The sequence below is a fragment of the Copidosoma floridanum genome, unplaced genomic scaffold, assembly GCF_036245765.1.
Source record: "Copidosoma floridanum isolate Cflo_tuat_1 unplaced genomic scaffold, Cflo_Japanese_pri ptg000030l, whole genome shotgun sequence".
Lineage (NCBI taxonomy): Eukaryota > Metazoa > Arthropoda > Insecta > Hymenoptera > Encyrtidae > Copidosoma > Copidosoma floridanum.
In genome coordinates, this window is record NW_028321907.1 from 42074133 (window position 1) to 42086362 (window position 12230).

Consider the following 12230-nt stretch of genomic DNA (forward strand, 5'->3'; position numbering starts at 1 on the left):
CGGCTAACAAAGGATTCCAACTGTCGTTTGTCGATTCTTCGAAAGATTATAGACAAAATAGGTCAGTTTTTGCTTAAAATCTACTTGCAATATGACTCGTGAAATGATTTAAATAATTTAATTAATAGGCTTAGTGCTACAAAATCTCCAATGAATTTTGTTTATAGTTGTTGATAAAAAATTAAATAAATAATGAAATTAAAGTTCAACCATTATACGTTCTGAACTAATTTTTTTAATTTATTTTTTTTTTATTCGTTTTTCAAGTTTCTGTTTTACTGAGCTATATGGATGCAATACTTATTTTTATAGAGCTTCGTTCTTCCTGTGGGTCTCGTAACCCCTTTATTACCTGAAAAATTTTGATTCTTTATTCTCATCTCATGTTTAAAGAACTTCGTTCTTACCGTGGGTCCCATCACCTATTTATACCCGCTAATTTGTTTCTTGTAATTTTTTTAATTTTTAAAAATTACCTTTATTTTTTAATTTCTTTTATTTCATTTATTATTAAATCTTTTTTATTTGATCTTCTTGTTTTTTTTTTTTTATTTATTTCATTTTTATTATTTCATTGAATTTTTTATGTCTTCGCACCTTTTTTTGATTTTCATTTTTTTTTTTTTTTTATTTTTAATTTCATTATTTCTTGAACCTAAATTTTTTCATTCAATTATATTTAAATAAAACATTAATTGTTTGGTGCAGCCTCCCAAGACACGCGACATAAAGAACTTCGTTCTTAAAATTAATTAATAAAATGACATCATTGTATCCTTTTATTTTTTACGTAATCTTTTCTTTCACTGAGGAAACGTATAATTCAAAATTTAAAACACTTTAAAGTGTCTATACTTCAACAGCTGCCTCATTCCGTGGAGGAAAACGAATATACAAGATGTCGTCGGAGTCGAATCCTGCCTCGACTCTATTCAAATCACACTGATCTGGGATGTCAAACGTCTTAGTGGCTTCGTTGAGTTGATTTTTCTTGGTACCCTGAACTAATACCAATTTTCCTCTGACCTGAAAAATTAAAGCATTGTATTAATTAACAAGAATGAACAGGTAGATGGAGAACGTGATAAAAGCTTTTTGTTAACTACGACAAAACTTGTTGAAATTGCTTTTTATTCTGACCAGATTACATAGAAAAATACGTTTACGAACAAACGCACCTGCTCTGTTTGTTACTAAATAAATGCTGAAAATTGATGAGATTTTCTTTTTTAATTTTAAGTGTATCTTTTTTTTAGGTACCATATTAAAAATGTCCAACGATAACTTTTTGTTATTTGTTTATCTACCAAAGGATACTATGATTAGTTTGTTTACTGCAAAGTAATACCTAGTGTAAAAAGTGCGAAAATTTCTATCAAGAAATTCGAGTTTTTAAATTTCATTAACTTATTCATTACTTAATCAAAAATCTTTAAGATTTAAAATTCATACCTGAACTTTGATGTTTTACATTTAACCGAATGGCAACCAGTTTTACTTGATAGAGTATATTTTAATACGAATAAAAAATGTCAATGACGTATTTTTAGCAAGTATTTTATCACTATTGGTAGCGTACTTTATTACGATTGCCTAAATTCTATTCGTTGTTTCGACTCAAATAATAAATTCTCCTACTTTTGCAGAATATTTTTTGTTGATTTACGTAAATTAATACATTTTTATACACATTAATATCAATTAAAAAATATTGTACTTCAACACTTGACGTGCTGTACTCATTTCGGAACGATACGTTGTATGCATTTATTTGTTTAAGGTCTTTTTTTTTAACAGTATAACTTTCTTAAAAGCGTTACTTTCTTAATTTCTTGAATTCAACGACAGCAGAAAAAAATGAATAGTGTTAATAAATTTTATGGCATACTGTCGAAAAGTTTATTCCTAATTCAAAATGTGTACTACATTTCGGTTGTATATTGACAACCCTTTTAAGCAAAAAGTAAGCAAAAAGTAAGCTTGCTTTCTGCTTGAAAAGGGTTGTCAATATACAACCGAAACGTTGTACACACTTTGGATTAAGAATAAACTTTTCGTCAGTATGCGATAAAATGCATTTACATTATTTAGCGTTACTTTCTGTTGACACTCTGCAGCCACTCATTCCTAGACGACTCATGAGTGCTTACAGTTTTTGCTTTGACGAAACTATAAGGCACACATTAAGGTTATCTAAAAAAAACGGTTTCTTTAAGTAAAGATGAGGATGAGGATGTGATAGGGGAATCTCAGAGAATAGAGCACAAGATAATTAAAATCGTTAATGATCATACTAGTAGTTGCGACAGCCACTACATTCCGAACCCAAAAAATCAAAAAATATAAAATATTTTTTGTTATTCATACATGTTTTTCTCATAACATGAAGAAAATTTTAAAATGTTTTTTTCAGATCCATAAAGAATATAACATATAATGTTAAAAAACAGTATAAATTAATTACAATACGTTTTCATTAAGCGCCATAATTTTTTTATTTAGCAAGCAGACACCCTAATGCATAGCATGTCATAGTATTCGCAAGTATAATCTTTTTTGCTCAGTTATTGGTAATGAATGTAACAATTATGAATTTAAATAAGTATCTAAAAATATTTAGCCGAAATAGATGAATTCTTTTAAGATTGAAAAACAGCTCAAGATAAACAATTGTAAAAAAACATGAAAATGATAGTAAGTATCGTTAAAAGCACGTTGATACAGTTATTATAATTTTTAATTCGTATAAAAGTATACTTTATTGAGTAAAATTGGTTGCGTTACAGTAAAATGTAACAATTCAACAAAAAGTTTTAATAATTTATTTAACAATCTTACATAATGGAATTTTCTAAAAAATTGGAGTCAGAATTAAAAAAAAAATTTAATTTATTTTAAATCAAAGTCCTTTGCGTCATTAATAACATTCATTCATAATAACATAATAAGACTTGATCCAGAGCAGCCAAATAAAATTTGAAATAAATAATCGTTTTGTGATGTCATTTTCCATATAAGATAAAAATCGTTTTGTATGGTTCAGGATCCCTATAAGTGGTAACAAATTTTTAATGTTTAACTCTTTCTATTAAAAATGTTTAAATTCATAAATTTGTAAAATTAAAATTTTAAAAAGCGATTTTCGTACTTTTTTGCCCTATAACTTTTTAAACAGTAGGTGTGATATGATTTTACCAACATAAATTGAAAGATAATCACATATTGAACAAATTATATCTAGTTATGTTTTCGACTCAAAGGTTAAAAAAAAAAAGATTTTAAACGAAACTGTTTATTTAGATCTTATTTACTTAATTATTAAAGTTTGAATAACATCAACTTCATGCACATTTTCGACACTTCTTAACAAAAAATTCATTAATTTGATGATTTTTCTGCTCCCTGGAAATCTTCATAGACTATTCTACCTAATTTTAGGATAACTAATACAAAACATAAATGCTTAAAAATTTATTAAAGAAAAAGACAAAGAAAATACAGTTAAAAGTCTATTAAATTATATGGAATACACTACAATTCTGAGTATAAAAATATCCTCTCTGAAACAATATTGTGTACATAGGTGGTACAATTATCGTATGGATTAGTATACCAACATTGATTGAGCATGGGTTCAGTTATTATTTTAATATTTAATAAATTAACGGTTATAAACAATATATAAGCGCACAATTCAATAATAATAATATATAGGCTGGCCAGTAAAAGACTGAACTCTTTCATCAGATCTTTTTTTTATTATTAAAAGTCAACTTCCTACTGCTTACGCTAATTATATCTCAAACATAACGCTCACACACTTAGTTCTGGTCTTTATTGAGCTCAAAATGTAATTTTATCTAATAAATAAGAAAACCATCTTGTAATACCGTTATTTTCAATAAAGTCGTAGTACATGCCAGTGAATGTCTCTTTAGGACGTTCATCACACATAGATTTCTTTGAACAGGTATTATTCACATCGAACATTCATTCGAAATAATGTAAAAAAACGCCCCGAAAACTTGCTGATTTTTTAACTTTACCCTTTTTTTATGTGTAGTTTTAAAAAATAGCATTTAAACATGTAACTTTGTGAAAAAACAACGTAAAATTGCATTTATACGATCTTTAGAAATCTCCTTATTTCTTTTGGTATAAAAGATTACTTTTGGATAAACTTGCACAATTATCAAATGGATCCACGAGTTGGTTCTTAAATTGACTTAAAGGAAGGGGATCAAGTGTGCGTAAAAACGTATGCGTGAGTACATCCACATGAGAAAAACAATGGCCAGCTTAGCTACTCTAAATCTTAAAATTGGGACAGCTTGCAGCAGAGTGGGTAAGAGCCTTTTTGTTTCAATTGATTAGAAGGAAAAAAAACAACTGATAAAATTTAAAATGTCTGGTGTAGTGTGGTTGCGTTAGGTGGTGTAGAGTGGACCGGAAGTACGTCACGGTGGGTGAGGCGAAGTGGAGAGAATGAAGCAAAATCCACTTCTGTCATACCATTTTCTCAAGGCAACTAATCAGAAACCGTTGATTTGTCCTCATGCGTAACGCTCCTATAAAGGTATAACTTAAAAAATTTTGATACTTACAATGACCTTAATAGTGTCTTTGTCGAATTCCGTACAGTCGAACTCCTCCTGATGGACCCTCTTTTGAAAAAAGAAAATTTCATTGAATTTTGAAAAAAAATCTTACAGAACTTCAGGTATATAAATGCAATTTTAAAATGGACATACCTTATCGCCAACAGATAAAGGGTAATAATCTTTGCTTGGTATCAGGTCCAATTGTCTTGACTCTCCAGTAGCGTTCCTGGAAGACATAATCAGACAAGCCTCACGGCCGGAATAAGAAAGGCCAGCCTTCTTAAGATCTTCTTTATTTTGGTCATAAACGTCAAGCATCAGTTGCGTCTGCTGCATATCATCGGACATTTTCCACAAATAATGTGATATAACTGCTTAGGTGATAGGCGAGAAAAGTCTCACAAGCAACTAACGAACAATGAAACGATTTCCAGTGTTGCTGCTGTACGTGTAGCGTTCATGACATCACTATCGTTCATAATTGATACCCGTTATCTCGTCTACTAAAAGTTTCCGTGGCTAACTTTGTTAGTGATACTCGCTAGTGTGCGCTTAGGTACGTGTTTTGTTGTAGAAAAATAGCTAATACAATTGTCTATTTATTTTTGCTGCTTACTAAAACTTTTTTTTTAAAGCCAAAGGTTTATAATACGGTTCTCCATTCCGAACCTTTAATAATTACTGTTAGAAGGTATGTGTGTAAAAAGGTACTATGGACATCTCTTACGTACGCGTGAGTGTCAAAATAAGGGTAAAACTCGTTAAAATCGTCACCTTCACCAAAAGCCATCTCAGCGCAGTGGGTTGGAAAGTTCTTTGCTATCAAAATTATTTACAAAATCTCTTAAAACTGCTCCAACAACAAGAAATGTCATCTTTCGATAGAGATACATTTTTGATGAACGTACACTAACACGATTCTCCAAAGATAACATTGCGAGGGACGTGAAGAAGCTTTATCTCCTTGGCGAAAGGGACCGATGTTTGCGTGTTTACGTGCTACGTAAAAAAAGAAAGAAAGAAGAAAATGTTACACTATAGTCGATCGAAGCTTGGTTAGAAATTGCTTCAATTTTTGCGACTTTTCAGGTCAGCTCTTTATGATAGAACCCGCACTCCTTCAGACAAGCTAGAACTCAACGATAAATATTCTTACAAATGAGATAAAATGAGTAACTTTATAGCATTATTTTATAGTTTTAATTGGCAAGAATAAATTTATTTGAATAACAAATCAAATAACAAACTCCATTAAAATGCTATCTTTACGGTGTTGATAAAATTTTGTCCCTACTTTCCATTCCAACAGTGTCAAATTCTGTTGCATACATCCACTGTAAAGATTGCTGTAGTAACATCACTATGCTTAGCATAGGTAAAATGAAGACCTATGCTCAGTATAGGGATTTTACTATCGGTTTGTAAAATGTTTTTCCCGGACAGTAAAATTAAATGTCAAGATAGTAGTTTTTACCGAAGCCGAAATCTTCAGAAATTTTTTGCGATACTGTAGTAATTTTACCATCCCAAGCGTACAAGTCATATCTTCGATATGAGAAGCACTACCGTACTGTTCGTAGTTCCTTTTTTACTAAAAGGGTTATGTTCTTATTTCTTTACATTACAGACACATCGTCACACACAATTGAGAAACGTGATGATTTGTAGAGATCCGAAATATTTAGCTATTGGTCTACTAAGGTGTATACCCACGATGTCATGAACTGATACATAACCTGAAAAGTGTTTACTTTTCAGAATGCTTTCGCTATATACAAAATATACCTAATACTTACTGATTACAAATTTGTAAGAGCACTGATGATAAATTTACTTTTAATTCTTATCACAATTATTCATTATAGTGCGAGAGCGTAAAGCACGAACCGTAAATTAGGTAGAAACATACATGTACATTTATGTAGTCAATGCAAGATTTCCTTCCCCCCATCGAGAGTAATAGCTGCATGTAACTTTAATACTAGATAATACTTTTATTATCTCGTGTAATTTGGATCAATGTACTTTTACATTTGGAGCGCAATATTACTATTATCTCGAATTTTTCCGAGGGATGTTAAACGTATTTTCACTATCGGAACGTAAAATCTTTATCGTCTTGTAATTTAAATAGCCGATTGTATTTATCATGCAGCTAGTAAAATTGACATGCTGAGCAAAGGACTTACCGTTACCTATGCTGAGCATTTTGATTTTAATAGCGGATAGTAATATCAATACATTGCTAGTGAAATTACGATGCTCATGACATAGTTTTCGCTATCAGATATCAAAATCACTGTACTCAGGATAGAAAAAAAAGTTACTATGCACAAGTGATTTTACTACAGCATTTTTTACAGTGTAGGCTCTGAGTACATATTTTATTTATTAACCTCGTCTAAGCTACCTAGTAGATTGCAAACTCTTTTACAGTAGAGCACAAAATATACCCCTATGCGGATAAACGATCAAACTTATCTAGTCACTTACCGCTTGAGTTGTCATTAAATGCACACGCTACACGAAGTCATTGTCACAATAAAGACTAGTCATGTGCATTTTTACTTCTGCCTTTAGGTACTAACAGTTACATGCAAAAAACTTCAAAATCACCAAATCACAATTGATTCAGTTGCTTTGTTATTTGCACATCCCATTTTTTCCGAATGCACTACCTACTTATTACTTTCATAGCCAAATATTTCCTACTTTTTACCTTAAAATAAATAATAACTTGCTGCAAGACGGTAAACAGTGATCAATATTACTCGGAAGCAAATAGTTCTCCACTTGTATCATTGAGTAGTTCTATGCAATAAGAAAGCAATGCTTTATTTTTTTTTTCAAGCATGTTTATCTTGTTTCCGAAACAGTCTTCTATTATGCTGGAATGATCGCTGGTTTAATTGTTTCGTCTATTTTTGATGGGACTGTGCAAATGTTTGCAACGATTGAATTTAAGTTTTTCTCGAACTTTGAGTGCAAAACTACATGCGAAAAATTAACTATTCTGGCTGCATAGTTTAAATGAATGGCTTTTAATATTTAGTTAATCGAGGAACTTTGAAAGAAACCGCTCGTCTAGTTAACATCATTAGAAATGAAAAGTCCAGAAGTTGTCACAACCAAAAGCTTAGAGTTACTTGAATAAAGGGGATGCTAATGACGAGTTTAGCTAAGAGTTGTAGAGTCAAATGTATCTGTCAGTCTACGTTATCGTCTAAATTTTCATAGCTATCGTGTTTTTCCGACATTAAGGCATGTCTGATATGTTTTTTTCTTACACTATATTTGGTCCCGAATGTAAGACATACATACCTTCGAATTAGGACAAGCCCAAGGACATGCCCTGTATTACGTCTCCACTCTAATTATTTAGGGACTCATGCCATATACTCGAAACATGTCTTATTGTAAGAAAATCCAGTAAAAGTAATATCACACATATGTATGGAGGAATTACATAACGAGTGGTCAGTTGTCACAGCTTTCGTTTCTTGTTTGTTGTGAACGCATACCTCAGTTTACTAAGAAAAATTAAAAGAGCTCTCGATTTTCTATTCCATTTACACTTTTTTTGCAAGTGTGGGCTCTCGAATAACAGTAGTCATACCTATATAAAATTTCCAATACGTTTTTAAAAATAGGAGACGATTGTGTACCTCTGGAACCTATCGTGTACGTAAAACTGCGGCATTAAAATCTCTCGTTGTGTACGCTTATATCGTATTTTCATTGTTATACCCAGTCAAATGAGGCAGGATGTTGCAGCTCGACATTTGGCATAAACAAAAACGACATTATTATACTTATATAAATATTGTATTTATACCGGAAAACTCATGGGGAACACTTAAGAAGGCTCTTGCGATCTGCTAAAATCTATATTCTGGTAAGTTTGATCGATACAGTTAAAATTATCAAGTAAGAGACGACAGCGTGTTTTTTTCATGAATTTAAGACAAAGACGTTAACAGCTACTGACATTCAACTCAAATTTTTTAAAATAATCTTCATTTTTTTTAATATTATTTAAAAACTTTTTCTTCAAAATATTTATATTTTTTTCGAGAAAGCATGATGTTACACGTGGATTACACGCAATACGTAATGTCTAAAAGTACGGCTCCCTAATATTAATATGACGGTAAGCAAACTTTGGCAGGGACTATCTTAAAAGTTTTCTAAATAGCAGATAGAAATGTGGGTGCCGTCAGGTTAATCATATTTTTTCCTTTTAAAAAACCACTTGTTTATTGTGCAATACTTATGCAAGAAATCAATTCAGATTTCTGACTTATCGTAAAAAAGGCACACCCTTTTCATAAAATTAAAACATGTACGCAAATAGTTGCTGTTCCTGAGAGTTTTCAGTTTGTAAAGAATAGAAACATTAAGTATTCTATTATTTTCAACTAGACTTTCTCTTTCGTAACTTATTTAATCTCCAGTAGTGAAAAGTAGATCAAATCAGATTCTATAACAAGTAGGTAAGTCAACATGTCTTTACTAATACTAGTTTCCCGTTAACCATCTGCGAAAAAATCTTTGTCTTGTAAGGATATTGACATACTACATATGAAAGATTATTACATAGATTGGACACTTATTATTGAAATATCAAAAGACACCCAAAATATCGAAAACTTGGGGAAAAAGCATTTTGTCGAGCTTGCGTTAACCAAAGTAGGGTAGAAGAAAAAAAGCTCACGAGTCGAAGTTAATTGGCAGTTGAATGTGGAGAGTAGGAGGAAAAGTAGCTCGTATTTGCTGCGAGTGGATACGTGGCCTCACCAAACATTGTACTTGGTGGGAGCAGTGGACGTCAATGTTCGATTAGCTTGGTGTTGTTGTGGTGGTGTTAGTCACGATTTCGGGGATGGCTCAATGTATTATTTACTTTGTGCTGTAGTATTGATATTCAAAACCTCTGACGCATGTATTGGCTCATTTTATGGAACATTTCTCGGGGTGCGCAGAGAATCATATAGAAGTATGAGTAGCAATGAAAAAATACAATGATTTTTATTAATTTCGTTTTAAAAAGTGCCAAACATAGATAGCTTTTACATTTTTGTTTACGACTTGTACTCCTCGGATATACAATTTAACTTATAAATTACAGGAGTATTATCTTTTTCTGCAAAAAATGCAGAAACCAATCTGGTTATGCTGGAAAAAGTCAACATTTTATATTGCAATCACAGTTTTTGATTGTATCTAAATAATTAGTTGAGATACATGTAGCACTGTAAAAGTGACAAGAGCTATTTGAATAAAGTGTACTGATTCTCTTTGAGATTGTGTCTTAAAAAATTGTTTTCATAAAATTGTTATCTTGAAAAAAGTTTTTTACAAAAACTACAATTAAATGTAACTTTTAATTTTATCAATACTTTGAACCAGATTTAAAAAATAACAAAAATAAACTATATTAATTTGTAAATTATTATTTAAGTAGACAGTGGAAAATTTTTATACGCTTATCTAACAATGCATGAGAAGTGCATAACTCAACATTATTTCGGTTCTGTCTGTCTATTACTTTATTGATATGTATTTTTTATACCCGAAATTAAAAGCTTATCCCATAAAAATTAAATAGTAGTTAGTAAAACTATCGCTTCATATATTTTCATGTTCTCATTCTAAATGTTCCAAAAAATATTGTAAGAACAAATGAGCTTCTTTCGAAAAAAAGTAAGTATTTTTTAAAAAATAAAAAGGAAAAGGTAGATTTATTAAAACTTATATGTATATCAGGTAAACAATAACATTACTTTTTTAATGAAGCTTTAAAATATGATTTTAAATTGATACTTAAATTAATATTTCAGTTTTAGCAATAACTATTATAAAAGTAGTGGTAATCTCAAGAAGAAATTAATGTACTATAGTACAAGATACAATTTTTTTTAATCTCTAAGTAGAAGGTAACGTAATCTACAATAGTGAAGATTATGATATACACAGATATATACTTTTTTATTGAAAGGCAGGTTATTGGACATCAATTATTTAACTTGAATTTAATATGTCGAAAAACTTACAACTACCGACAGTATTTTTGTTACGATGTACAAAACAGTGCTTTTGAATGCAGATAAAATAACAAAGTGGCTGATAATAAGAGAATCACTAAACTATTTCAGATACTTCTTGTAATTTTTAATACCTCATTGTTAATCTTAAAGTTTAAGTGAAACGCGATTTTAAACAATAAAAAGAAGTATCAAAGAAGAAAGCCTAACAATCCGTTGATTAGTGATTTATAAAAAAAAAATTTTTAAATAACGTACTGCTTATCTGCTAGTAAAACTGTAGTATAGTTTAAAACATAATTACACACTCAAACAATTTAAGTGCAATACGTTATTAATTGTGTTAAACTTAAAATTGTGTTACAGTGATTCAGATTTACTAAATTATATTAAGAAAACATAATATGTTCAAATCTACTTAATAATATAGTAAACTGCGTAAATGCAACTCTGTACACAGTCAAATCCTTACCTTAGTAAAAGTTGTTTGATAAACGTCGTAATTGTAACAACAAATGTTTTTTTTCCAACTTTGATCAGCATGTGTCGCGTAACATGTACAGGTGTTTTATCACTTATTTTTAGCTTGTGGTTAATATCGAATTATGAATTTTGTTTTTTTTTGTTGCCAAAGAAATGGCCTCGTATTTATCAAAACATTATCACGGTGGCGTATATTATTGAAACTCATATTCACGTACAATTCGGTGGCTTGTGATTACTCATATAAACCCAAAACAGTGCGTTCGATCAATAAAATGATGTACTTACCATCGGGGCAGGGTCTGATTCACAGGGCAGATTATAGGAAAGATAAGCGTGAAACAAAAACACCTGCAGGACACGTACCGATAATTATTAATATATTATGAGCAGAGCTGCGTAGTAGAAGGTGGTAAAAGTGAATTGTCATACACATTGAACGCATTAGTACTGACACACGATATTCAAGGGGATCGAGTATTTTTCCTCGGCTGAACAGCGTAGCTACTTTGTCGTGTGCCAGAAAATACAGATAAGCTATCGATAACTGAGGGAGTGAAAAGGGAAAAGCTTAGGAAAAATCGTAAAAGCATTGGGGCTGCTATGACTATATAATTATGTCCTCAACCGCAGTGGCGAAAGGGACGGGTTTATTGAACGAGGGTCCTATGTATCTACGTATACAATAAAGCCATATTTTGGCATTTAGTACTGTTTTTTCAAACCACCTGCCGTTGGCACATTTTTTACGTTTTAAGGTTGTAGCTTGAAAAATCTACGCAATGATTAGATTAAAATAAATACAATGGAAAAAAGGTGTTAAAAAAGTATTATAACCGTACTAAGAATAACTATATTCTTCATGAAATCTTAGACATACTCATCTACTGACGTAAATTTTTACATTTTAAATAATTTTCATTATATTTTAATCATTTCTTATTATGTAGCAGCCTTCAAAAAAATTATTACGCAGCATAATTAAAATTACCATGTCTAACACAGTAACAAATGTGATAGTATAGTTTTTGTTATTGAACACAGTAAATTTGATTGTCATCGATTTAAAATGTCCCACATTCAGAAGTAGAATTTGCTATGT

The 12230-nt window shown here is 30.7% G+C and overlaps 1 protein-coding gene across 2 annotated transcripts; it reads right to left on the bottom strand.

The window, feature by feature from the left end:
- Nucleotides 1-748: 748 nt before the first annotated feature.
- LOC149373654 (uncharacterized) lies at nt 749-5022 on the bottom strand. Of its 2 annotated transcripts, none has more exons than XM_089596972.1 (3): nt 4752-5021; nt 4605-4664; nt 749-1026 (listed from the first exon to the last, which is right to left on the bottom strand). In XM_089596972.1, the coding sequence occupies exons 1-3, from the start codon at nt 4947-4949 to the stop codon at nt 850-852; spliced, it is 435 nt and encodes a 144-aa protein (XP_089453098.1). In that variant the 5' UTR covers nt 4950-5021; the 3' UTR covers nt 749-849. The 2 variants fall into 2 exon arrangements, with proteins under 2 accessions (XP_089453098.1, XP_089453099.1); XM_089596973.1 differs by lacking the exon at nt 749-1026 and adding an exon at nt 2963-3048 and having other exon boundaries at nt 4752-5022.
- Nucleotides 5023-12230: the final 7208 nt, after the last annotated feature.